This window comes from Cordyceps fumosorosea, assembly GCF_001636725.1.
Source record: "Cordyceps fumosorosea ARSEF 2679 chromosome Unknown scaffold_9, whole genome shotgun sequence".
NCBI classification, from domain to species: domain Eukaryota; kingdom Fungi; phylum Ascomycota; class Sordariomycetes; order Hypocreales; family Cordycipitaceae; genus Cordyceps; species Cordyceps fumosorosea.
The window spans coordinates 797,700-824,419 of NW_017387309.1; the positions used below are offsets into that span (position 1 = coordinate 797,700).

Sequence of the window (26,720 nt, forward strand, 5' to 3'; positions counted from 1 at the left end):
GGACGAGTTGCGATGAGGTTGCAAAAGTCGACGAGCTGGCTGGGGGCTGGGCAACGGCAGTACAGTGTGGCTGAGTTTGCTTGAGGACACGGGCGCGAGGTCGACTACCCGGCTGCGAATCGAGGATGGCAGGCTTGACGATCAGATGCGACAGTTGGTTTCCACGCGAAGTGGCGGTTGAAGCTGGGCGATTTTGCCTTATTGCTGGCGAGCAGCGGAGATGGGGTACCAGGCGTTTCTTGGGACCGTGGAGACTTGATTTCGTGGATATGGGCCGGGCTTAGATTGCCTTTGGTGGCGGAGAGGCAGGACGCGGTTGGTGCGGACTGCAAGGATTCGCACTGTGCGAGGTTTTCCCGCTGCTCAGATTGGGGGATTAGGGGAAAGGAGATTGATTGTGGCACGTTTTTTTCAGCGAGACGCACTGTACCATCAGTCGCATCAGGCCACACAAGCGCATCTTCCAGCGCCTCGCAGAAAACGGCGCGACCACAGTGTGGAACAGTGTGAGCCCGTGTTAGCCCCGAGCAAGGTATTTGTGGGGCCGCACGCGTACTTCTGAGCCTAGACTGCGTATTTCCTGGGCCGCTTGCCGCTAGTCTCTGCCTAAGGCAGCTAGAAAGGGCTCATCGAAGATTGGCAGCTCGCAATAACTGGGCGCAATAAGTTTCGAAGCAAGCCGCTGATGACAAAGAAACGCCATTTTTACGATTCTTAAGAAATTTCCGAGTAAACAGTTCATGCCTAGTGTATTCAGACTTATTGATTGGCCTTGAAACCATCTGACTATAAAAAAATTTATCCCTCTCCGATCAACCGCATACATAGTCGCACACCATTATAGTATTACGTTGTACATGGCGCGAAACTGCACGTTGAACTGGCAAAGCGCATGTACTAATTATTAGCCGTCATGTACTTTGATCAAATTGAACATGAAAGTCTATTTATTCTTTGTCGAGATCGACGCGCGTAGAATAAGACAAAGAACTAGACTAATATTGAAATCGATCAGGCATCATTATCCCCAATGTGATAGAGACTCGGTAGCTGACCGACCCGCCCGTGCTCTGCTCGGTTACTCGACGTATACCTGACTCCGACGCATCTCAGCCGAGGGATTCGCCGGACAGCCATCTTCCCAGGATCGGATCCCGCCGCATCTTGCCGTGAAACGGCATTTCAACCCGGCACATCTTGTACACAGGTGGCTGCCTTCCGCGGGCCGCTTGCGTTTGAAACAAATGGCTGGTCTCTGTCGTTCGCCAACTGGGTAACGCCAACACGGCCAGCTGAAAACATCGATTATATACCTAATCCATTTCAACCTCCACTAATCGTCCTCCGGGGGTAGTTCATCGTCAATGTATCGTATTAGCGATACCCTCATTTCAGTTGTGTCATTGCCTCGTAGCACATCACTGATGAAGTGCGCCTCGACTTGCATCTGCACCATCTCAAGAGCTCCCCTCAAAACACCACAAAGAATGTTGGAATACCAAAGCTCATCTTGTGCGCGGCCATCATCGGGTAATTCCACAAAATCTGCAAACGGGTTCTCGTCGAAAACCAACGAAAACTGGTTGTTGTCTGCTGTCCAATTTGTTACCTGAGGAGTGATATTCAGGAAGATTTTAAATCCGACCTGAAGCAAGTCAGTAAGGTTCCCCTTCAAATAGTGCCGCTCTGAATCATACTCGAGAAATCATGTCCGCTGTCTCCCGGAAGTTCGCACAACGCTTCATAGTGTTGGATTTGGCGAGATAATCCTCGATCAAGCGCAACCCAATATTATATCCCATTTTATCCAGTTGCTTATTTACTTCCGTATAGTCGCCATCAAAGTCCTTGCATAATTGCGCAACCACGGTGCCGTAGGTTAGGGTCACGAGCTCGGCGTTGACCTTATCGATTCTCGTCCTGCGGGCCGGTCAGTCACGGTACGGTTCATTATTGTCGCACCTCGTACTTCCAGATCCTACAAAGCTGTCAGAAAAGAGTCATGAATTGCACCTCGTGATGTAGACTTACTCCTCGCCGATGCGAGAGGCCTTGCTGGAGGCCATGGTTGTCCTCGCCCCTTTGCGGTCAAGGTTGACTTGTAGCTATCGCGTCGCAGACAAAGGAGAACAAATCGCAAGCAATAGAAAAGTACCAGCGTGCAAATCTGTCAGATCTTGTCGCAGTTATTGCCTGTTAGGCTTGTTGTCGCAAGTAAGGTCGTGTGCGGGACAGCTTGTAGGTGGATGAATGTACGTGGTGGGAGGGACCGAGCTTGGGAAGAACCAGCGGGCCGAGAACCAATGAGCGCCCCAGCTTTCAGGTAGCTTCGCGCCGCGATCGATAATTTTCAATCTCAAACCATCGCGCTACAGCAATTGACGCCGAGGCAGCTCGCAACCTCGCTTTTGCGCAATCAAACCCCTAGCCCATTGCTCAGAAAATGTCGGCCGAGAAGCGACCCGCGGACGGCGAACCAGGCACCTCCCAAGTGCTGGTGAAGCGCCAGAATGTCAATAATTCAGAGGGTGCGCTGGCCCGCCTCAACGCCTCCAGCAATGCGCTGGTGCAGACTGTTAGTATGGATGCCCTTTATGGTGAGAAAAAAAAGGCTTACCTTTCCTCAGGCCCCGAGAACGAGCGCGCTGCAGTCGCCGGTGATGCAGCTTACGGGCCACTCTGGCGAAGTATTCACAGCCAAGTTTGACCCTACAGGAAATCTCATTGCCTCTGGCTCAATGGACCGCAGTATACGTACGTGCGGCCCTGCGCACTTCCATCTTGACGTTGAGGCTAATCCTTTGATAGTGCTGTGGCGAACATACGGCGACTGCGAAAACTACGGTATACTAAACGGACACAAGAGTGCGATTCTCGATCTGCAGTGGTCTCGCGACTCCGAGATCCTATACTCTGCATCTGCCGACATGCACCTGGCGAGCTGGGACCTAACCTCGGGCACGAGAATCCGACGATACATTGGGCACGAGGAGGTCGTCAACGCGCTGGACATTACGCGGCGCGGCGAGGAGATGCTCATCAGCGGCAGCGACGACGGCTCGATTGGCATCTGGGACCCGCGCACGAAGCACGCCGCCGACCATATCCAGACCGACTTCCCTGTCACCGCGGCCGCCATCTCGCCCGCCGGAAACGAAATCTACACGGGAGGTATCGACAACGACATCCGTGTCTGGGATCTGCGAAAGAAGTCTGTCGTGTACAGCATGGCCGGTCACTTGGACACCATCACATCATTACGAGTCTCGCCTGATTCCCAATCACTGCTATCCTATGCCATGGACTCTACAGTCAGGACCTGGGACATTCGGCCGTTCGCGCCGACGGAACGGCGGATCCGCACATTCGACGGCACGACGTCGGGATTGGAAAAGAACCTGCTGGGGTGCAGCTGGGACGCCGACGGCAAGAAGATTGCGGCCGCCTCAGGAGATGGGACCGTTCTTGTCTGGTCTAGCGAGAACGGCAAGCTTTTGTATAAACTGCCTGGCCACCGCGGCACCGTCAACAGCGCCGAGTTCTCACCAGGCAAGGAGCCAGTCCGTAAGTGAATGCCTGCCGTATCTAGCGGGGATAATTGCTAATGTTGGCTTAGTTCTCTCCGCATCATCCGACCGTACTATGCTACTCGGCGAGCTGAAATGATCTCGTCCAGAGACGGTACTGTGAGTTGATTTTGACGCCCATGTATGCGTGCATGGAGGGTGAAGCGGTTCCGCAGTGGCGCTTCGCAGCATAAGGATCAGCCGCATCGGTCGATCCCATCTAGGTCGATATAACGGATATCTAGATTCATGGCAATGTAACGTCTGTAAGAAAAGACTCGTTCTGGAGGCATATGTAATGCGTCTGGCACAACGGGGCCGCGATCTCATAGCCACACTGAACTCCGTATTACGCACTGCGATCTTGGCGCAGGTGCAAATGAATCTTGCGAGACGTCCCCGCAGGATAAGCAAATCTTGTGTATATATCAATTACTATTAACAATAATGAAACGGTAATGCCATATATCAGATGTGGTGGCTACGATACCTGATGCTGCAGGGGGCTCACTCCCAACCTGCTTTGAGAGGCTTATGCGTGTGACCAGGGCGCCCAAGAATACGCGCCTGACATTTTTGCCTTTCTTTTGCGTTCCCGCATCTGCCCTCTTACTACCAATCTTCTCATCGCACGTACGACTGGCTATATAGCTGTCCACTCCAGGGATGACAAGATAATTTCACCAAGTCATCCTCTTGTACCTGAAATCAAGACACAGGTCCTTTGGCGGGATATTAGTTCTGGGCCTTTATTTTTTCTTTTCGATGATGCTTTTCGATGGCTTTCATTGTTTCGTGACCGTTGCTGTTTCCTCGCCACGCTGCTGCCGCCCAACGGCACGGCGGTTGCAGAATCTGAAACACAGCCGCATTCACTTCGAGCACCGCCGTCCAACCAATTCAGTAAGCTTGTTGCAGCATCAAAACCGAAAAGAGAGTCGCCTGGCCAGAGTAGCACCATCTTGGAGTTTCAGTCACACTGAAAATTGTAAATCCAGATTACTGGTAACGGGAGCCCTGGTTGATACCCCCGGTCGGAATCGTCTCCGACCAAAGAGTTGACACACGCTACCAGAGATTCGTAACAAGGAGATGCGCCACATTGAGGCACTGCAGCCAGCGCATGAAATGTAGACACCAGTACAGCCGGCAGTTTATTATTAACATCGTATTGATTGCTCGCAGCAGACTTGGCCTAAATTGACTCGCTGTCGCGCGTCGCGCTTTGGAGCATGTGGGAGGCAGCTTGTTTCGTCGCCGTCTTGGAAGGGCTTACCTGACCCTTGACATGTTCCTCGACTACTACTCTATGGTTCTTTCCGAATCCCTTCTTCTTTGCTTCCCGACCCTTGAATGACTCCCTTTTTGCAATTATTACTCTCCCTGTCCGACCCATTCCTTGCCCTTCTTGCCGCTGGCTTCCACCACAAGTCCTAGTCGACCCACCAATCCCAACATTGTTATCGAAGCCCGACGGAGGTTGTCAAGAGCTGGTGGCATAAGGTCCAGATTACTGGCGCATAGCCTGGATATTTTCTTATGCCATTAGTCACCGAATAGTATTCTTAGCCTGGAATACCACGCCCGAGAATCTACTAGAACGGTTCTGCCTTGGCCGGCTACTCCTTCGCCGTGTAGCTTGCAGCTTGCACGACGGACAACAGTAACGGAACAAGGACAGGAAATCCAGGAGAGATTTTGCCGAAAGACAAAGGCCATGTTTTCCGCAGGGATGGAGAGGATCAGGCGAGATCTTATACAACGAGCTCATGCGCGGAGGGGGGACGCCATGGAGCGCGGCGCGGCCAGCCACGAGCTCTCACAGACTTCGACTGTGGGAGATACGATACCGCCAGACGATACACATACTCCGCGATCGGCCAGGGTGCTCCCACGGCCATTGGAAGTCCTTCGACAAACTGGCTCCGAGGTTAGGGACGACAGCGGTGCCCCAGAGACTCCCAAATCACCAGAAGCAACCACATCGGGAGACAGGCTGCATCAAAGGCTAGGATCTGCCAGCATAACCAGCATTGTCGAGCCGCCGGTATCCGAAGTCATAGAGCCATCCCCGGCGGTTGTGGCGGGAACTATCAACCTCGCACAAGACATTGAGGCACAGCCAAGGCCGCAGGACAGCCGTAGGTCGCGGCGGAGAGGAATCGTTGAAAAGATGCAGTGCGACAGAAAGAAGCAGTTTCTGTTTTGCCTACCCTGGGTCAAATCTGCTCGAGTGCGCGTAGCGCTGATGCACGCCTTGACTTCAGGATTGTTTGTGCTAATGCTGCTAGCAGTTTGTAAGTCGCGGCCATGGCTGGTCCAATTCAGGCGTCAAGACTCGACTAACCATAAGGCTGGCACAGATCTGGGGCTATCACTGACACAGCACATCCAAACAAGCGAGCTGACGATTCTTCTTTTGCTCATCATTGTTGTCTCTACGGTGTTCTTCTGCTACAACATGATCCGACTCTGTGTGGCGGTGCGACGGGGCGACCGGCCGGCCGCTGCAAACCGCGGGCGGCAGGCGATGAACCCGGCGGATCTGCTCAGGACAGGCTATGCGATGCCACGACGGCCGATCCGGGTGGTGCTGGCACAGGACGAGGAGATGGCTGGGAGAGAGGCCGTTACGAATAGTGTGACGCCGCCAGCGTACGGATTCTGGCGTGAGAGCGTGGTACGTATTTTACGCTTTCCTCGGTTTGGCAGTTGCTTTATGCTGACGATTAGAAGCGACTGGACCCAGACAGGCTGTACTGGCAACGGAACGAGGCGGCGACGAGAGAAGAACCCATACCGGAGGCGGAACCTGAACAAGCGCAGGCAAGCGGTGGAAGACGGCCACCCTCTTATGTGTCCGAGGATGGTGTATCCTATGTGGTTGATGCCATGACTGCTTCGTCGACGTCGACTGTTATGACAATGCCAACGGCAGGTCGCGGGCAAACGGCGTAGTAGCTGGGACGGGTGTTCAGAAATTGGGCGTCTAGGTCTGGTCGAGTTGCATTTCGTTGTGTAGAAGCAGCTGTAATACCGCCAATTGATTCAACAACTTTATTTCGGTCAGCCGCAAGCCACTTTGTTTCGGTTGCTCATAGCTAGTCGATGGCTGCTCTGAAGCCGGGGTCGCCGAGGGGAGGGTAATGATGGCTGCGCCAGGTGGACGGGTGGTAATGTTTACTTCGACGCTGTCGACAGGTATCGACGCCGAAATTCCAAAGTACTGGCAGGCTACTAATTGGTGATCAGAATGGTAGAGCAGTCGGTCTACTCTGTACTGGAGATCGAGAGACGCCAAGTAGATGCAGGTGCTTGGGCTAGTTATATCAGGAGCCCCGGCCAGTACCTGTTAGCGGATGACCGAGCGGTATCCGGCCAGTGACCGACCAGGCTTGGGGATCGACTTGGAAATCCTGGTACAGACAATCTTGCAATTCAGGAGCTGCGATTGGATGAGGAGAAAATACTAGCGCTTAATCCGTACCTCCTGCTCCTGTGACTTCTGCAAGTCTGCGACACAGTGCTAGCAGCTGGGGAACACTAAACCGCCTTGGTCGCTAATAATAATGCTACTCCGTCCCAGCACCCAAAATTGCAAAGCGCCTCCACATGGGCAAAAGGGCAAGGCAGGTAAGGAAAAATTTTTCCCAGTGAAAGCGCGCGACGCTCACTCCGTCGTCCCCGTAGCCTACCTGGAGGTACCTTTGCCCTTGCTCTGTTTGGCTAAAGTCTATCCCTGCTCTTTCCTTTCCTGCTTTTTCCCTTTCCCATATCCTTCCAGTTTCTATCCGATTGTAGGTGGACAGTTGTTTATCGCAGTCGAATTATTTGCTGTCGACATCTCTTGTCACCTTTACATAACTTCCCGGAAAATTTCTCATCCAAACAAGGTACGTTGCTTCTTCTTACACGCACCGCGCACGCTCCCTGGCGTTGTGCTGCTGTCGCCACTTGCGCCGCCGTTGCGCTGCTGCCCGCACCCGACTCTCTCGTCAAAATCCGTCACCACCACACGGCTGCGCAAGTCAATACCATAGACAAAAGAGGCAGGGACAAGATGCGGGGAGAATATTCCTTTACAAATTCCCGCCTGCTCGCCATACGAAATTCGTCCCGCGATCCTTGATCCCTTCGACCTTCTTTTGCGCCGCCGGTTCAGTTTCCGCTTCGAATTTTTTGTGCGACCCAGTCCACGGCACCATCCGTCGCAAACTCAGAAAAATGGCGAAAATCCGTACATCAGATAACGCGTTCGAATACTTTTGTACCTTCACAATATACCTACTCTCGATTCCTTGCGACAACACCCCGCCACGCTCCCCGCCATAACCTCGGTCATGTCCCGCGCGCCACTACTACAATATGCCGCGTCGCGTCCACCGGTACCCCCCCCTGGCGGCTCGATATTACCTGCCATGCCGAGATTACTTCTTCATGCGGGCGCCTATAATCTACTTTGAGGCCATCACTCCCCTTCATATCTCGCGCAATCTCCCAGAGGGTCGGGGACAGTCTTCTGGCGGCGACGCGGCATGTGATGGCAGTTGCAAGTGGTGCGAAGCAAAACCGGGAGTCGACAGTCACCTTCCACGGGGACAGCAGCGCAACCTCATATACACCACCAACGCTCTTGAAGCTTACTAACCCTCGTTGGCAGTACATCACCATGTCTTCTCTCTCTCGTCGTGCTTGCTACAAGTGTGGCAACGTCGGCCACTATGCCGAGGTCTGCTCCTCTTCTGAGCGCCTTTGCTACAACTGCAAGCAGCCTGGCCACGAGTCCAACGGCTGCCCTCTTCCTCGTACTACCGAGGCCAAGCAGTGCTACCACTGCCAGGGGCTTGGTCACGTCCAGGCCGACTGCCCTACCCTGCGCCTGAGCGGTAATGCCACCTCTGGCCGCTGCTACAGCTGTGGTCAGCCTGGCCATCTGGCTGTATGTGCTCTTCTACCTGCAGCTGGTTCAATTCCATCTTGCTAACTCTTACTAGCGCGCTTGCCCTAACCCCGTCGGTCCCGCCGCCATGGGCCGTGGTGCCCCTATGGGCGGCCGCGGCGGCTTTGCCGGCAACTTCGGCCGTGGCGGCTTCGCCGGTGGTCCTCGCCCTGCTACCTGCTACAAGTGCGGCGGCCCCAACCACTTCGCTCGCGACTGCCAGGCTCAGGCTATGAAATGCTACGCGTGCGGCAAGCTCGGCCACATTTCCCGCGACTGCACGGCCCCGAACGGCGGCCCCCTCAACACGGCTGGCAAGACCTGTTACCAGTGTGGCGAGGCCGGTCACATTTCCCGCGATTGCCCTCAGAAAGCCGCCGTCGCCCCTGAGATCAACAATGAGGTTGACATGACCAACGTCGCTGCCGCTCCCGTTGCTCCTATCCCTCCCGTGGCGTAGAAAGCCACCATTCAGTCCGCCTCTCGCGATGCCTTGCCTTTTATCAGGCGCAGGAAAGGTTCTGTCCAAACAAGATCTTCGCGGAGGCATCACTCTATAGCCATCGACATCAGACGATGGTTGGCTGAGTAGCAAGGCAGGCATTTTCTTTGTGTTTTTATTGCTGTTTTTTCCAAGTTCGCTTTATCTAGTCCATGGATGAGCTGACGCATTGACGCGTCCCTCGACAACGTCTTTCTTTGAGTGTTTTTTACTATTTTCTCTCTTCAGTGTTGGGAATTTGCATTGCTGGGGATTGGCTGGCTGTCTTCACGAAAGGCACGCCTACCTCTACTTGGTTTTGCATGGCGTCTATGGCTCGCCTGGGTACATGCGTTGCACTTCCTTTCTCTTCAGTATGCCAGCACGGTTCGTTTGCCACTCTGCGGACTGTGTGGCATATCCATATTTTACATCTCCCTTATTATCACCAGGCCCTCCCTCGGCAAGACACGACCGGTTGACGAAATGATGACGAACGCAGGGAAATTTGGAGCGTGCCTGGTCAGACAACCACTTCATTCTTCATACATATTTTTCTCAGCAAGAGGGCGCCCTGGCACTTGAGAAACATCCATCCTACCGATATTGATGGGTTCTTGATGGCGCTCTCTGCATATGACCAAATCCTTTTTCATCTGAATGACTTTTGGATCAAGACACCCGTGAGCATCTCACTCCGCGCATTGAACGAAGTGGCGGATGTGTGTGTGGCTCACGTGGCTCTTCTTAACGACTACGTATTTAAAGACACCGGCGATGGATATACCCCGCGAAAGGCTGTGTGTGCCAAGTTGTGTTGAGCAAGGAACCGACGCGTACTTCTCTACTCGTTGAAGCTTTGACTAAGAGACTTCGTTCGACCATCAATAGCGACAACGAGAGCAAGGGAGAAGAGAGATAAGAACCGCGTGGTTGGTGGTTGAGTGCAAAGGAAATGAAGCAAGAAGGGAGCATCCTTTCTAGCCGATGAGGAAAGGCAACAACATTTTTGTATACTGCTAAGGATGAGACAAGTAGTGGTGGGAAGATAACAAGCGCTGCGAGCACATTTTGGGAGAATGTGGCATGAATTGGCAAAGCGAAGAGGAAATGAAGCGAGTTTGGAATGTTGGCGACTGTAATAAGCCTTGAACAGCGTTGCGCATGAAGTTCGTTGAAATGGTGGCCGGACAGTAATCTACGTAATTTACTTCACAGGATGGCGGACACGGGAGCCCAGGGAACCGTGAACGCAAAAAATTATCGAGCAACCCCAAAAACTACTCGTCGGATTCGTACATATAATTAGTAACTTCCAACGGTGTTGAACTGCTGGTAGTCAAAAACCAAAGGAATAATAAGTGTTGCTTGGAACCTCTGGCTTGGGAGCTCCAGGGTTACATAATCACAGTGCCAGGTAACCTTGGGCTTGTTAGCTACAAAGCTTCAGATTACAAACTTCGACCATAACCATAACTTCCGGCCGCAATTCATTATACAACGATACCGTTCCGAGACGGCAATCGACATTTTCATCAGCGGATTCCTTGATATAGACACTACGCATCGCCTTCTCGACGAACGGAATGAACGGCATGAATGGCATGAACGGCCCCAACATGGGGGGTGGCGTGCCCATGCCCACGCCCGCAGGCCACCAGGCCGAGCTCAATTACATATACAGCATGGTGGAGGAACTCAGCAGGCAACTGGCCGAGAACAGAAGAGTCACAGAAGATATTGTCGGCGGTCTGGGACGCGTGCGCAACCGCGCGCGGACGCAAGGGCTCAACAACGACGAAGTCATTGACGCAGCGGCCGAGGAAATCAAACGTACAGTTCCCCAAGCCCCCATAGCCAGACCAACCATATCGAGAAAATAAAACGCAAACAGGATTTGAGAACCAGGGTCTAACGTTTTCTTTTTTTTCCGACTCCTCACAGGTCAAGACCAAAACATGGATGCGCTCCTGTCCATCCTCTCCGAGTCGCTCGAAAAGGCCAAACACTCACGCGACGCCAACGCGGCGCTTCTGACTCAGTTCGCCAACGCGCTGGCCGGCATGCTTAAGCAGTTCCACGAGTACAAGGCGCGGCACGTGGCGGACATGGCGTCGTGGCACCGGTCGTACCGGGCGCAGCTCGACGAGGCGCGGCGCGAGAACAGCCGGCTGCGCGAGCAGATGGCGGCGATGCAGGCGCACGCGTCGACAGCCAACGAGACGCTGCGGCGCTTCCGGCGCGCCTACGACGACGAGGGCAACCCGGCGCGCCGCGAGGCCCGCGTACGCGAGATCGCGCTCCGCCAGGAGGTCCGCTTCTGGAAGCGCCTCGCCATGCCGGCGCTCGACGACGACGACCCCTACTGGAGCGCCGACGACGACGTGGTGGACGTCGCGGAAAAGGAGCGCCTGGTGCAGCTGCAACGGCACGCGGCGCAGGAGCAGCACCTGGCGATGCGGCGCGGCGTCGACGGCGTCGGCGAGGAGGAGGAGGTGGACGACGACGGGCTGCCGCCGCCGATCATGATGCACGCGCCGCCCCCGCCGCAGTTCATGGCGTCGGGCTCGGGCGCCATGGGGGGCATCGCGATGCAGAGAGCGGGCGGCGGCGGCGATGAGGCGGGCGTGCCGGTGCCGCCGCCGAGGCCCCTAAGCGCCGCGTCCAGTACAGGATCGACGGGCTCGTAGGACGACGGTCTCGGGCTGTACGAGGAGATGCAGGCGACGAGGGGACGCTGGATCATGGATTGAAATTATTTGGGTTGGCGGGAGTTTGGGAGAGGCAAAACCCTGGCATTTGCATCTAGCGGGAATGGACTTGTAATTATGTGTGTATATATATCTTGACCTCCCAGACGGACTATTATGGGAACTCGCAGTTTAATGGCATCACGAATGAACATGTCTCTATTTGCTCTCTTTTCAGGTGATACATGCAAATGGTCATAGATTGTGTCCTGTTCTGATACCCGATTTCAAATTGTGATTACTGCCCCGACTTCGTCTCTACTCAACAACCGACTCCACCCCCCCGACGCTTTGTGTTATACAAACAATTAATACACAGCTGCCTCCTTGGCAGCGTTTACTGGCTAGAGATTCCCTGTCAAATGAGTCCCCTCCCCCGTTCAATACCCTCCCTGCTCGCGGCGTGCATCACCGCCACCTCCGTCCTGCCCGGACCCGGACCCGGACCCCGACGCCGCGGCGGCGCCCTCGCTCGCGTCCCGGATGGCCTGCTCGTCGCCGCGCAGCTTGGCAAAGTACGCCTTGATGTCCTCCGCGCCCACGGCCTGGCCGCTCTCGGCGAACTGCTGGAAGAAGGGCTTGAGGCGCTCCTTGAGGTGGTTGTATGCCATAACTCCTTCAATGGCGCGCACGCGGTCCACGTTGCGCAGCGCGCTCTCGCCGCGCTCCAGCAGGCTGCCGCTGCCCGCCGTGGAGCCTCCGCCGTTGCGCGAGGCGGCGTCCCCGCCGCCGTCGGACATGGGCGGCTCATATACTTCCTCCTCCTCGAGGAGCTGCGGGAACGCGTGCAGCTTGCCGAAGCAGTCCGTGCAGCGGCAGAACTGCTTGCGGAAGTCTTCCTTGAAGAAGAGGGAAAAGCGGCCGGTGGGCGCGGCAGCAAAGTTTGGAAGCTTGCACCCACTGGGAGAGGTGGCCGTCGTTAGCTCGCTGCTAGTGATGGGCGCGGGTGCTGGTGCGGATGCTGATTCGGCCTCAGTCTTGACGCGTTTAGCATCGTCGTGTTCCTCGTCGTCCCCAGCCTTGCGTTTGTTGCCGGTGCACGCTTGGGGTGCTTCTGCCGCTGCGGGGTCGAGGTGAAGGGCGGGAAGAAACCCAGAGGTGCCTGCATACTTCTTGATCCAGGGATTTGACTCGACGCACTTGTAGCACAAGAAACCATCGAAATCCTCCTCCTCGGGGAAGCCAGGAGGCATTGGTGGATCTTCATCATCTTCCACCGCGTTCTCATCCTCTTCCACTGTGTTTCTCTCGATCATTTCCTTGCCCTCATTCTCCGGCTGCCTCTCATCCTCATTGACTTCCGAAATGACTGCCAGGCCACTGCCGTCCTCTCGCGTCTCATGGCTCTTCTTCCCCTTCGGTGTCATGGTCTCGTACCACTTGGGACCCATGCCAACCAAGCAACCGGGATGGTACCAGTCCTCGCCGCAGCCGCCGCTCTCCTCAGTGCCGAGCCCGAGGCACTGGAACATGGTGCCCTTCTGCTCAAAGGGGTCATAGTCGCAGGCGCAGGCGCAGAAGCGATTGCGAAAGTTCTTATTGTACTTGTTATTGACGTCGGGCTCCTGTGAGTGGACGTTGCCGCGCGTGTTTGTCTCGTCGTTCGTCTGCAATTCGCATGGGCTAGTGCTTGGCAGTCGCGTAGTACCGCAGTCGCAGGTGAAGTTGCGCTTCTGGAAGATCTCGACAAGGGTGTGCTCGCCGTGGCACTGGACCGAGCAGGAGTAGCACACGCCAGCAGGGGTCCACGAATCAGCCTCGGTCGCAGGCGCGGGATTGCACGTTAGACACGCAAAGATGCTCTGCTTTAGAGGGCCGAGGATTCTGGTGCAGTTGTCGATGCTCTGTTGTAGTCAGCGATGGGAGGGTCACGCGCGCGCGAATGGGTGAACAAGTGGACTTACGAATGGCAGTGCTTCGCGCGCATCGGCCTCGAGGAGTTCTTGGTTGCGAATAAACCTAGCAAGTCTTAGCTACTGGTATCGAGTTGAGCATGGGCGATATCGGCGTACTCAGCAGCAGTCTGCGAAGTATCCGACTGATTGGAGAAGCTGTTGCTACGCTTCGACGTTTGCGCGGCTATGACATCCGTTTCGGCGCCATTAGACGACATATTGTAGCGCCTCTAGACGGGTGTAACTCTGAATTTCTGGGATGAAACGGCTCAAAAAGGCACCTCCGCGGTTGCTTCGGGACAAAATTGATGTGAGGGTGAAGGGACGCAGCTCCAACGCCTCGTATGAACCACTTTACGCGAGCAAAGCACGCTGTTAGGTAAGCTACCAAACGCAGCTGGTTCCTCGCGTAGAAAATACCAATGCTGAGAAGTCAACTTATTTTTTTCCTCCCAGTGGCAGTCCGAAATTTGGAAAACCTAAGGTATTTTTATCGATAGATCACCTCCTGTCTTCTCTTCCTGGAGGCTCGCCCCTAAGCATAGCAACGCGTCGTATCTTATTAGGACTAGTGCCACTTTACGCGTGCGACGCGTTTTGAGACGACGCGAATGTGAGCAGCTTGTGGCTCCCTTCCAATCTGAGACTTCTTCAGGCATCAAACATCTTCGTTGAAATACCTCCCACCGCCTTCTGGCAACTCCATTCTTGCAACTGTTCTGGGCGCAACCAAATTGAAGTTGCCGTTGTAATAATATACACAATGAGGTTTGTCCCGTCGTCCCGTTTCCTTGTGAGTACTATTATTAACCTCACATAGTTCCCCTCTCAGAGATAACCCGACCTCGGGCAACAGAGGGGCTGCCTCTCGCAACGGTCGCAAGCGCTCGCGCACTGGTGGCGATGATGGCTCTTCTCCAGCTGGCCTTGGTTCTAGCCCGATGCCATCGTCTCCTCCTGCGCCGTTTAGCATCGCTCACGGTGTCGACGACGACGACGAGATTGAGGAGGAGCGCGAGATCCAAGATGATATTGACGACCTTGACGAGATGGCCGACGACGATGTCGATCTTTTCCGCGACGGATACGAGGCTGATTACAGAGACAGGGAAGGTGATGAGTACGAAGCTGTTGATCTCGATGATGAAGGCGACTACGACACCATGGACCTCGGGGCGCGACGCCGCCTCGAGCAACAGCTGAGCAGACGTGACCGTGAGGTTGCTCGCAGGCAGCGAATCCCTGCCGCTTTTCTACCTGGCGACGATGAAGATGGCGATATCGATCTCACGGCTCAGCCTCGCCGCAGGCGCCATCACTACGATGATGACCCCGACGAGGCCATGGACGGCGACATTATGGAAGAGGAGCTGTCCCTCGAGGCTCTCGGTGACGTTAAGGCAGCAAATCTTACAGAGTGGGTATCACAACCTCACGTTCAACGCACCGTGCGTCGAGAGTTCAAAGCTTTTCTTACCTCTTACACGGATGCCTCCGGCTCCTCCGTCTACGGCAACCGCATCCGCACTCTCGGTGAGATCAACGCCGAGTCGCTGGAGGTCTCCTATGAGCACCTTTCTGAAAGCAAGGCTATCCTAGCATACTTCTTGGCGAACGCTCCTTCCGAGATGCTGAAGCTCTTTGATGAGATTGCTATGGACGTCGTTCTCCTGCACTACCCCGACTACACACGCATTCACTCGGAGATTCACGTGCGCATCTTTGACCTTCCCGTTCACTACACTCTGCGCCAGCTCCGCCAGTCTCACCTGAACTGTCTCGTCCGCGTCAGCGGTGTCGTTACCCGCCGCTCTGGTGTCTTTCCGCAGCTGAAATATGTCAAGTTTGACTGCTCCAAGTGTGGCACGACACTGGGACCATTCCAGCAGGAATCCAACGTCGAGGTTAAGATTTCGTTTTGCCAGAACTGCACGTCGCGAGGACCGTTTACGCTCAACTCTGAGAAGACGGTCTACCGTAATTACCAGAAGCTGACTCTACAAGAATCACCGGGTACAGTTCCCGCTGGTCGCTTGCCACGTCAGCGAGAAGTCATTCTGTTGTGGGATCTCATCGACAAGGCGAAGCCTGGCGAGGAGATTGAGGTCACAGGCATCTACCGCAACAGTTACGACGCTCAGCTCAACAACAGAAATGGCTTCCCCGTGTTCGCCACAATCCTGGAAGCCAACAACGTCGTCAAATCGCATGATCAGCTCGCCGGTTTCCGTCTAACTGAGGAAGACGAGCAAAAAATTCGCAAGCTCGCCCGCGAGCCCAACATTGTGGAAAGGATTATCGACTCTATGGCACCCAGCATCTACGGTCACAACGATGTCAAAACAGCTGTTGCGCTGTCTCTTTTTGGCGGCGTTGCTAAGACTACCAAGGGCGCGCATCATATCCGAGGTGACATCAACGTCCTTCTTCTCGGAGATCCCGGTACGGCAAAGTCTCAGGTCCTCAAGTACGCCGAGAAAACGGCCCAGCGAGCTGTGTTTGCCACGGGTCAAGGCGCCAGTGCTGTCGGTTTGACGGCCAGTGTGCGCCGCGACCCTCTGACAAGCGAATGGACCCTGGAAGGCGGCGCTCTTGTGCTCGCCGACCGTGGTACATGTCTCATTGATGAGTTTGACAAGATGAACGACCAGGATCGCACGTCCATTCACGAAGCCATGGAGCAGCAGACCATCTCTATCTCCAAGGCCGGCATTGTCACAACCCTCCAGGCTCGCTGTGGCATCATTGCCGCCGCCAACCCTATCGGCGGCCGCTACAACTCGACAATTCCGTTTTCCTCCAACGTGCAGCTCACGGAGCCCATTCTCTCCCGTTTCGACGTCCTCTGCGTCGTGCGCGACACCGTAGAGCCCGCTGAAGACGAGCGTCTCGCCCGCTTCATTGTGGGCTCGCATAGCCGTAGCCACCCCCTCGCTGAAGAGCAGACTCAGGCCGCGGCCGAGGAGGAGCAGGATGAGGCGGCGCGCCTGCGTAAGGAGAACGAGATTCCGCAGGAGTTGCTGCGCAAGTACATCCTCTACGCCCGCGAGCGCGTCAGCCCGAAGCTGTACCACATGGACGAAGACAAGGTGGCTCGCCTCTTTGCCGACATGCGTCGCGAGTCGCTGGCGACGGGCGCGTACCCCATCACGGTCCGCCACCTGGAGGCAATCATCCGCATCAGCGAGGCGTTTTGCCGGATGCGTCTCTCCGAATACTGCTCCGCGCAGGACATTGATCGTGCGATTGCCGTCACCGTGGAGAGCTTTGTCGGCAGCCAAAAGGTCAGCTGCAAGAAGGCTTTGGCACGCGCGTTTGCCAAGTACACCTTGGCGCGTCCAAACTCGCAGAAGAGGGGTGGCAACTCGCAGCGCCGACCTGCTGCCGTCATGGCATAAAGGTTGCCGTTTCTGTCTCTCTGCATTGCATGTCTTATACTGTAGCTATGGTATGTACTTTTGTACAGATTCACGTGGAAATATGTTGGGTGTTATCATGTGCTTGCTTGCGGGCGTCAAATGGGTTACGTTATGTTATGTTTTGTTCCCCGATCTTTTTGTGTCTACTTTGTGCATCTCAGAGCCAGGGGTCTGGGATTATGTCATTTAATGTTTACGAAAAAAATGAAGTGAAAGTCTATCATGCTCTCGGCTCTGCCGCTTCCTGCGTCCTTCATCTATATTGTGGCAAGTTTTGTCCCGTGCGGTGGTTTGTGTCTCTAATCTGCGGGAACAGATCCAATAATAAGTCCCTTTTCGCAAGGGTCAGCGTTTCTATATTCAAACCTCCGGCTCTTGGTATGTGCGCCGTGGCGACAGAAACACAGCTTGGCAGCGCATTGGTAATCTTGGGTCGATGCCGCACCTATCCGGCGGCTGGCAATCAATCACCAAGGTAGGCGAAACCGGGTGCTCCTACCGCGTTCGGCGGGCTCACGGGGCTGCTGTCAGAAGATAATTTTAGAAGCCCTTGGGACTTCAGCCGGGTGGTCCAGCCCTCAGCCTCGTAAACGCTGGTTGTCCGAAGGCGCTGGAACATGCAGCTGCAACATCTGCAGCCGAGCTTGGTTTGCTGAGCCAACAAACCAATAACAGGCACCTCCAACCACATGGTATATGCAGCCATTATCAGCTCCGCTGCATCTCTGGCAGCCCTCCCGAGCGGATATGGGACTCAAGAATATAGGTCTCTTTGACTCTTCCCCCACCATCTCAGCACTCCCGTCAGGCTGTTGTCGTTGGGCTGGAGCTTGCATGATGACTGCAGCGCCGGTCTGCGGATTGCTAACCGAGCATGTTTCTTGCTATCTGCATGTCTCTCTTCCTCTCTTCTGAGCCGACTCCTGTTCCAGATGATTTTGGTAACATCCAGACTAGCAACCCCCCCTTTTTTCTCCCAACACCTGTTCCCAGCCTCTTATAGTTCGCAAATACTTCCTTGGCTACCTTTACATTTTGGTACTTTGGTACTTCAGAGGATGCATTGCCCACGTCTTTTTTCTTATCTGCTCTCCTGGCCCCCCACACGGCCATAAGGCTTCTCGGTTCGCAAAAAGAACTTCAAACAATCTCCCTCTGCGCGTGTTGCTTTGACTCAAACAAATCATACCTTTACTGCACAACAACCTCGCCGGGAAGCAACAATGGCACATAGCCAGCCTCCACGCAGCGTCTCTCCGGACAATGAGGAGCGGACGTGGCTTCCCGAAATGACGCCAATGAACTTTGACGGCGTTGGCGACGGTCCGCACCGTATGCCCTCAGTATCGTTCAGTCTGGGTCGCTCGAGGTCCATTCGTGAGAGCGATACTTACAACTGGCAGAATGAAGCCACAGACCTCCTATTGACCAGTGCGACCGGCGAAGCCAGCGCACCCAACGACTCTACCGCCAACCAGAACAACTTGAGCCGCCACAGCTCCCATCACGGCAACCCGCTCCGTTTATCTCATCAAGACGCCGAATTCGAAATGGTCGCTGCGCCAGTAATGGCAAGGACAGGCTCCATCAGAAGCAGGTCGTCGGTACGAGCCTCACCGGGCGGGATGCCTTCCCCAGACGATACACTCGTGGAGGGGAGTTCTCCCCCACGAGCCTCCCGATGGGGACTGCTGTGGAAATTCAGATCCAAGGGCCTACACCACAGGGTAGGCAGCAAAGAGGCTCTGACGACGAACATGTCACCAATAGCGGGAGCCGGAGGTCTCGCTGTGGCCGAGGATGATGACGGGGATAGCGACGCCGCCGCAGCAAGCAATCGAAATGGCGGTAAGATGTCTGTGCCTAACTCAAGTTGATAGATGCTAATTGTTACTCCAGGCCATGTGTCGGAAGCATGTTCTTCAAGAAAACCGATTCAATCGCCAAAAGCAGATCTCTTCACCAAATTCCTCATCGGCATGTCGCTGTACTCGACTACCATGAGTGGGGTGTTTATAGGCATTGCCTTTGAACATCGACGCTGGGGTCGGCTTATATCCTCGCATTCGATACTTTCCCCGTCGAAAGCGACATCGCTGACTGCATTCCTCTCCAAGACGATCGAAATGACTTTTGCCACGGCATTCATGACAGTTCTTGGCCAAGCACTCACGCGAAGAGCTATCGCAAATGGACCCCGAGGCACAACCCTTGCAGAAATCTCAATGCGAAGCTGGGTGATTCAGCCTGGCGCGCTTTTTTGGCAGTCCGGGAGACGACAGGCGTTATTCAGTATCCTCGGCATTCTTTCTGTTGTGGCGGCAGTGGTTACCACATTCTACACAACGGCATCCGAGGCTACGGTGGCTCCAAAGCTCAAGTTTGGCAGCTGGGAAGATGTGGTCTTATCAGGCTACGTCCGCGCTTCCTATGCCAACCCTCAATATGTCCACTCGTCCTGTCAGACCATGTTGAGGAGCGAGGAAGCGAACCAGGAGCATGCGACGATGTCGTGCACGGACGTGATGATATCCGGCGAATCGTACCGAAACCTACAGGCCTTCATGAATGTCTGGGCCGACATCAACACAAACGGGAGCTCGAACGCGCGGGATGTAAAAGACAGACCGGCTGGCACGGCAACTCTGAACGGCACCACGACCCTATACGGCACTTGGATCGAGACGGAGAACAGCAACGTGACGGCGCATTTCGAGAAGACGAAGCGCATTATCAACAACGTCACCCTAGCCATGCCGCATCCCGGCGTGGCGTATGCAGCCATGTCATCGCTGAACGATATCATGCAGCCGCGTGATCTCGATGGCGTGGGAGAGTATGCCGTCAAGGCGGGCGTCGTGTCTCCAGCGGTCAACGTCTTGTGTATCAACATGAAACGTGATGAGCTCGCGCCGCTCGTCTACACCGAGTGGCCATTTGCAAATAACACCCGGACCGGCCTGGGAGAGCAGCAGGTTGGGTGGGAGAACTGGACGTCGGGTGTGCCCCCTGCCAAAAACAGCCATGGGGATGCAGACTATTTGAATAGAACCGTCGTGGATGATCTTTTTCGCTGGGGGCCCAAGTATATGCGAAGACCACCGGTCTTTCGACTTGTGAGTGGGAAGTCCTGAAAGCCAAACGAAACGTTTTCACTACTAACTAGAGGGCTGTAGTTTCCAGCCGATTACAACACGGTGGTTAATCCCATACCTTTACTGTCAGAATCTGATGCTATATACATCATGGGCAAAAGTCCCAGTCCCGACCTTAAAGAATACTACGCGATGTGTGAGCTTCGATCGTGGGTGTCCCCCCGATGCTCAACGCAGTTCAATATCTCCGGCATCACGGGCAGCAAATTGGTAGCTCACTGCGAAGACCCCAAGGACCTGAACAGCTACCGGCATTCCTTCGATGTTCCGCCCAAATGGGAAGAGCCATCGCCAGACTGGAAGGTGAGTAGAAACCAGCCGCCCTTCGCTGCCTTTGCCAGCAAACGTATGCTAACATAGAGGCAAACCCAACCGCAGAACTTGGCCGATCAGTGGCGCACTGCGTCTGACTTGAACGGGGGCGAGCGCAACAGTAACCCTGCCAACTCGCGGATTCTCACCCAGCTCATACTTCCGAGGGCGGAACTGCAGCCGCACCTACCGTCGCTGGCGGAGGCGCTGGCCGTGTTCGCCAGCTCGACGCTCGTTCTCGGGTCCGTGGACTCGCCGTTTGAGCACTACTGGAGGTGGCCGGCGAAGGGCAACATCCTAGGTGCCCCGGGGATGGCAGTCCCGTTCAACGCGTCGATGGCGACGCAGCAGTACACGTCCAGCTCCATGTACGGCTGGCAGTCAATGTTCTACGCCATCCTGGTAATAATGTTCATCCTCAACTGTCTGTGCTTGGTGTACATCATTATTTACCGGAAACCCGTGACGGACTTCACTGACGCGCACAACCTCTTCGTGCTGGCACTCAACAGTGCGCCCAGCGACGAAATCAAGGGCAGTTGCGGCGGCGGACCGGAGGGTATTGACTGGGTAGTTCCGTGGCGTGTGGGCCTTAATAAGGCGAATCATTATTTTATCGAGACGAACCGCAAGAATTGGAGCGACATTTGTGACCAGAGAGCCAAGAAGGACCGCTCTCCGGCAGCCAACTTTGACAGGCTAAGCAAGAGCAACCCTTTGCTCTAAGTCGAGGTCGAAGTCAATGATAATCTCTATATACAGGGTCGCGGGCAGCAGGAGATACAATTGTATACGGGCGAGATATATACCACAGTCTAATATGAGTTCCTTAGGGTTAAATGCATCATCCTTATCGTCATTATTATTCTCCCACGACCGAATAAATGCCTACAATCCTAAAGTGGTAAGCGGAGCGCCCGTCACCGTTTTGTGTGAAGTCTAATAAATAACTTGTAAATACAGCAACTAGCCGTCACACACTATAGTAGCAAGTACTTCCGTTGCAGGTAGAGCTTCGGTCGTCATTTTTCCCTCGTTTCCATCGCGCTTCTCTCTCCCTCCTGAGCAAAGAAGCTTATTCCATTGGCCCAGTCAAGCAATATTCCTAGCACCACTTAGCCACTTGGGAGAAATCACCTTCCATTGCCATTGCCATGGAGATATATTAACATTATTGCTGCTAACGGACGTAGCGTCCGCACATGTATCCCCCTTCTCTCACACACCACCGAAGACTGGTTCCTCTGTCGCCCGTTTGCTCGGCGTGCCACCGAACTTGTGCATATAACTCAATTCATGCTACTTTCAAGTACATACGGCCATAGGCAGTAGAAAATATCGCGTCCCGTTTGCTCCGCTGAAATCAAGCTATTGACCGGCAGATTAGTAGTTGGGTCGGTGACGACCAGCGAACACCGGCTGCTGTATGTTTTTTTTTCTTCAAGAAGTCTTTTTTCTTTTTATCTTGCATAACTATTTCTCTATCTTTCCCCAAACTGTGTTGCGTACAGTCAGGTGTGGTGGTGTTGGACGAGGTTGGTGAGGTTGGTGAGGTTGGTGAGGTTCTATGTATGTATCTAGTATTATTAGGGGCAGCCACCTACTACCCAAGCCACCCAAGCCACCAATGAGATCGGCGCCTGCCCAGTGGCGAGATGGAGAAGTGCAGCCCCAAGCACATTCTATCTATAAATCGCTATCTCCAGCCTATCGACATTATCAGTATAACACGGGCGACAAGCATGAGGTCCAAACAAGCTGTGGAGAAGACGAGTCTAGTTTGGCGGGTTCGTGGGGTTAGTCCACAATGAGGCCGAGACTGAATTGCTGGGCAAGGGTACATACAATCTGCGCTGGTGCAATCACCACGTCGGTCCGACTTATGATTTGCGTCATTGTTGCTGGAGGATGATGACGCCGAAGGATGATGATAGGGTGAGATGAGGCTGCTATGTTCAAGGTAGTGTCTGTTTGTCGGCATTTGGAGTCGCTTATGACACTGTGGTAAGTCATCGGCTTTCTGGATTGGACCATTTAACCATCGGCCAGTACGCCGCGCGCGCTTGATCGACCTCGAGGGCGCAGTTGACCGGTCGAACTGTTGTCGCAAACTTAGGTAGTATTCCACCGTCAACGGCGCCGAGTCGAGCAAATCGCGGCGACAGACAGACAATTTAACGTCGACGTTGACCAAAATTCTCCGGCAAATGACATTTTTTCCCTAGCTCGAAAGCCTTTGTTGGTGAGGATGCCCAGGATCAATTAACTAGTTACCAGGCTCGGCTTGGCTGACGGCCTTTAGATGGGAGGCGCTGTTCGTTGCAGATTAGCGCAAGCCACCAACTCTAGTTTTAGTGAACTACAAGATGAAATGTGCTTTGGCAACGGTACCTGTGGATCTACAAAGTATGTATATACATGCAGAGGAGAGCGACTTTGGGGTTATGCCAACGATCATGGGAAATGGGCCGATTGCTGGCAGCCGGCAAGCAGCAAACGCGTTAACAAGTTCAAATCAATGCTGCCCAACGCGTCAGCCTTTCCCACATCGATTCTGCCAAGTGCAGGCATCTCACTTTTTTCTTCCAAGAACAACACAAATGCCCCCTCTTCTCTCTCTCCTAACAGCGCCCACCGAGTCTATCGAGTCCCAGCTCAACCTTTGTGCGACGTCTTGATTATCGTACTCAGAGAATCAAGCCATGATGCAAAGACTTGCCGACGCCGCAAACGTCTACGCGCGCTTTCGGCTAATGCATCTCCTCTTGAACAGCTGCGAAGACCTGTACGCCACGGGCGACTAGTGACAAAATGCCTCTATGCACACTCGATCGACTCCCGCATTCCCAGATGGGGGTGTGGAGAGGACTATCAACGCAAAGGTTCATTGTCAACGCTCCACGCCAACTGCTCCAGGCTAAAATCCCATCACAGCTTCATTTAGCGTCTTAGCGAAGTTGGGTTAAAGGCTGCTCCGTGCCCGGCCAGGTATTCTACTAAGATTCGACCTCGAGTTCCCCAGTTGAGCCTTCCCCCGTCTCTCGTCCGTCTCCCCATGTACCTAGGTACATGCGTACATATACAAGACCCTCGCCACCTCCACACTACACGTTCATTCATCTGTCAAAGCTCCTCGTCCTTCGAATCCGACACTTTCCTGTCTATGAATACTCTGTCTCACTCATAGCATCCCCTGCCCTACAGCCTACACGTGCCCCTACCAGCTCTACTCATCCCGCCTCGGCCACAGCCATGGGGTTCCTACGCAAGGCCTCCCTCTCCAAGCCGGAGAATGAGGCCGGCAAGGTCTGGCCGGCCATCGCCATGGGCTTCTTCGTTGCCTTTGGTGGTGTTCTTTTTGGGTATGGATTGTCTTCAGCCCGTCACGACCTTGGCCAAAGCTAATACTCAAGGTAGTTACGATACAGGTACAATCAGCGGTATCATTGTTATGCCATACTGGAAGAGTCAGTTCAGCACAGGCTTCACCGATGACAAGGGGCCCAACATCACTACCTCTCAAGAGTCTGCCATCGTCTCCATCCTGTCCGCTGGTACCTTCTTCGGCGCGCTCGCCTCACCCTTCCTCGCCGATTCTCTTGGACGTCGTCCTGGCCTCATAATTTCTACCTGGGTCTTCAACTTGGGTGTCGCTCTCCAGACTGCTGCCACGGCTATTCCCTTATTCCTTGCTGGCCGTTTCTTTGCTGGCTTTGGAGTTGGCTTGATCTCTGCTCTGAGTACGTGCTGTTCCCTGGTATCACCGATCGCTTTCTTCCTTTCCTAACTCCTAGATTCAGTCCCTCTGTACCAATCCGAGACGGCTCCCAAATGGATCCGCGGTGCCATTGTCGGCGCCTACCAGCTTGCCATCACGATTGGTCTATTGCTTGCCGCTGTTGTCGACAACGCAACGGCCAACCGCAACGACAGCGGAAGCTACCGTATCCCGATTGCCGTACAATTCGCATGGTCCCTGATCTTGCTCATCGGAATGATCACCCTCCCCGAGACACCCCGTTACCTCATTCGTGCCAACAAGCTCGAGAAGGCCGCCAAAGCTCTGGGCAGAATACGCCGGCTTCCCGCCGATCACCCCGCTGTCGCCGAGGAGCTGCATGAGATCAAAGCGAACCACGACCACGAAATGAGTCTTGGTGCGGGGACTTCATATCTCGATTGCTTCCGCCACCCCGTGTTGAAACGCCAGCTCACAGGCTCTGCTTTGCAGGCGTTGCAGCAGATGTCAGGCGTCAACTTTGTATTTTATTACGGCACAAAATACTTCGAGAAATCGGGGATTACCAATCCATTCACCATCCAAATGATTACTTCAGCAATAAACGTGGTATCTACAGTTCCAGGTCTCTATGCAACCGACAAATGGGGTCGGCGGCCTCTGTTGCTGTTTGGTGCCATTGGCATGTGTATTTCACAATTTATTGTGGGCATGTCTGGTACGTTCTCGTCGGGTCAAAACCCCGAGAATGGGGCCGTTTATTCAACCAACGATGCAGGCCAAAAGGCAGCAGTGGCCTTTGTGTGCATCTATATCTTCTTCTTCGCGTCGACTTGGGGCCCACTGGCGTGGGTTGTAACCGGCGAGATATTTCCTCTTAAAACACGTGCCAAGTCTATCAGCATCACAACGGCGAGCAATTGGCTGCTCAACTGGGCGATTGCATTCTCGACACCGTATCTGGTCAACTGGGGCGAGGGATCTGCTAATCTGCAGTCCAAGATCTTTTTTGTTTGGTTCGGCGCTTGCTTTATCTGCATTGCGTTTGTTTACCTGTTTATCTACGAGACGAAGAACCTTACTCTCGAGGAAGTGGACCAGCTTTACGAAGATGTCAAGTTTGCACCCAAGTCGACTTCGTGGCGCCCGACGGAAAGCTGGCAGCAACGAGCCAGCATTGCCGCTCAAGGCGCGGAGAAGGCGCGGGGAGAGAACATTGAGAACGCTGAGAAGCCGACTGAGATTGCTTGAGAGCACGACAAGACAGCAGGACAAGATAAATGAGGGGCTAGCATGACTTGGTATATCTGGTAGTTTGGTATTGTTTGTTTCCACAGCCTTGACCAATGACAACTCAAACTCTGTCTATTTTGACGATGGTGTTTATGAAGTCTCCGATCCATATTGAATATCCAACCGCATTTATTTGCGTCTAGCTGTACTATTTTTATACTCTCCCGGTGAGTAACATTGCTTTTGTGGCCATGTTTCGCCGTCATCATGTCGTATCTATCTACATATTTTCATTCGACGGCTACGTTTTGCTATAGCGCTACCCTAGAGCTGATCCTCTAATAAAACCAGGCACGAACCAGGCACAGCCTTGCCTACTAATAATAAGTCGACAAGCATGTCGGGCCGACGAACCTAGTTTTTAGCTCCACCAGCTTGCAGATCGAAAGACGCCAAGCCCCAGCCAGGGCGGGCAGCTTTTCTTTCTCCAGCAACAGCACGGCAATAAGAAGAGGCGGAGAACGAGTTTGACAGCGTGCATGATATCACATCTGCCGCCACTTGTGGGCTTTTTTCCCCTCCATCATATGCAAAGTTCCGCCGAAGCAAGACCGAACAGAATAGATCGCTCCCAGACGGTGAAAGCTAGGGGGGAACTCGCCGATTGGGATGAATTGGGTGAGGCGAGCTCTTTGGTACAAGATTAGGCAGGTTTCGCAGTCCTGTCCCTTCCTCCTCCCGCCCCCGGCGAGCCGGGTCTCTAGAGCGAGCCGAGTTCGATGTTATTCGGCCCTTTACGAAGGGCGCACGCGAGCGGCAGATGAGCTGCCTCCTCGTCGCGGTCTGGTTTTAGTGCAAGCGAGAAGAATCCCTGGCAAGAAATTTATGTGGGCTGGAGCCAGTGGTTGGAGCTGACGGGAAGGAAACGAGGAACATCGATGATCGGTTGAAAAATGCGACGCCGTCAAGTGACTTTGCAATTGGACCAAGAAAAGAGCCGCTTTCTCGAAATTGCATGGGCAACAATGCCACAATCCTATAGCCGTGCGGGGAACTGCAAGGCATTCATCCCGGGAGCCATTGCATGGCCAATTACGCTCGATCCTCGCTGTCAACTGCTCTTTTCCTGGCAAGGGACTGGCACAAACTAATCCCCTACGGGAAGAGCAAAGCAGCCCAAAATTCATCCGTTCGGTGAACATCGAGAAGACTTGCCGCAGCCTCCCTCGGA

General features: G+C 54.2%; 9 protein-coding genes across 9 annotated transcripts; 7 read left to right on the forward strand and 2 right to left on the reverse strand.

Moving 5' to 3' along the window:
- Positions 1–1,333: 1,333 nt before the first annotated feature.
- ISF_04436 (TRAPP I complex, Bet3) lies at positions 1,334–2,066 on the reverse strand (the record flags this gene model as incomplete). Its single annotated transcript, XM_018848042.1, has 4 exons — positions 1,334–1,645; positions 1,698–1,920; positions 1,970–1,978; positions 2,032–2,066. The coding sequence occupies 4 exons, from the start codon at positions 2,064–2,066 to the stop codon at positions 1,334–1,336; spliced, it is 579 nt and encodes a 192-aa protein (XP_018704998.1).
- A 377-nt stretch (positions 2,067–2,443) lies between these two features.
- ISF_04437 (U5 snRNP complex subunit) lies at positions 2,444–3,666 on the forward strand (the record flags this gene model as incomplete). Its single annotated transcript, XM_018848043.1, has 4 exons — positions 2,444–2,575; positions 2,628–2,754; positions 2,809–3,564; positions 3,617–3,666. The coding sequence occupies 4 exons, from the start codon at positions 2,444–2,446 to the stop codon at positions 3,664–3,666; spliced, it is 1,065 nt and encodes a 354-aa protein (XP_018704999.1).
- A 1,689-nt stretch (positions 3,667–5,355) lies between these two features.
- On the forward strand, positions 5,356–6,524 carry ISF_04438 (hypothetical protein; the record flags this gene model as incomplete). Its single annotated transcript, XM_018848044.1, has 3 exons — positions 5,356–5,837; positions 5,895–6,246; positions 6,303–6,524. 3 exons carry the CDS (start codon positions 5,356–5,358, stop codon positions 6,522–6,524), a joined length of 1,056 nt encoding a protein of 351 aa, XP_018705000.1.
- A 1,711-nt stretch (positions 6,525–8,235) lies between these two features.
- ISF_04439 (zinc knuckle domain containing protein) lies at positions 8,236–8,965 on the forward strand (the record flags this gene model as incomplete). The annotated part of the gene is made up of 2 exons (XM_018848045.1): positions 8,236–8,505; positions 8,561–8,965. The coding sequence occupies 2 exons, from the start codon at positions 8,236–8,238 to the stop codon at positions 8,963–8,965; spliced, it is 675 nt and encodes a 224-aa protein (XP_018705001.1).
- Positions 8,966–10,572: 1,607 nt separating this feature from the next.
- On the forward strand, positions 10,573–11,676 carry ISF_04440 (hypothetical protein; the record flags this gene model as incomplete). Its single annotated transcript, XM_018848046.1, has 2 exons — positions 10,573–10,819; positions 10,931–11,676. 2 exons carry the CDS (start codon positions 10,573–10,575, stop codon positions 11,674–11,676), a joined length of 993 nt encoding a protein of 330 aa, XP_018705002.1.
- A 440-nt stretch (positions 11,677–12,116) lies between these two features.
- Positions 12,117–13,849, reverse strand: ISF_04441 (Zinc finger, N-recognin; the record flags this gene model as incomplete). The annotated part of the gene is made up of 3 exons (XM_018848047.1): positions 12,117–13,580; positions 13,641–13,695; positions 13,749–13,849. The coding sequence occupies 3 exons, from the start codon at positions 13,847–13,849 to the stop codon at positions 12,117–12,119; spliced, it is 1,620 nt and encodes a 539-aa protein (XP_018705003.1).
- A 545-nt stretch (positions 13,850–14,394) lies between these two features.
- On the forward strand, positions 14,395–17,029 carry ISF_04442 (DNA replication licensing factor mcm2; the record flags this gene model as incomplete). The annotated part of the gene is made up of 2 exons (XM_018848048.1): positions 14,395–14,399; positions 14,452–17,029. 2 exons carry the CDS (start codon positions 14,395–14,397, stop codon positions 17,027–17,029), a joined length of 2,583 nt encoding a protein of 860 aa, XP_018705004.1.
- A 1,244-nt stretch (positions 17,030–18,273) lies between these two features.
- On the forward strand, positions 18,274–21,243 carry ISF_04443 (hypothetical protein; the record flags this gene model as incomplete). The annotated part of the gene is made up of 4 exons (XM_018848049.1): positions 18,274–18,898; positions 18,950–20,166; positions 20,227–20,508; positions 20,566–21,243. 4 exons carry the CDS (start codon positions 18,274–18,276, stop codon positions 21,241–21,243), a joined length of 2,802 nt encoding a protein of 933 aa, XP_018705005.1.
- Positions 21,244–23,769: 2,526 nt separating this feature from the next.
- Positions 23,770–25,507, forward strand: ISF_04444 (high-affinity glucose transporter; the record flags this gene model as incomplete). Its single annotated transcript, XM_018848050.1, has 4 exons — positions 23,770–23,879; positions 23,935–24,257; positions 24,318–24,974; positions 25,035–25,507. The coding sequence occupies 4 exons, from the start codon at positions 23,770–23,772 to the stop codon at positions 25,505–25,507; spliced, it is 1,563 nt and encodes a 520-aa protein (XP_018705006.1).
- Positions 25,508–26,720: the final 1,213 nt, after the last annotated feature.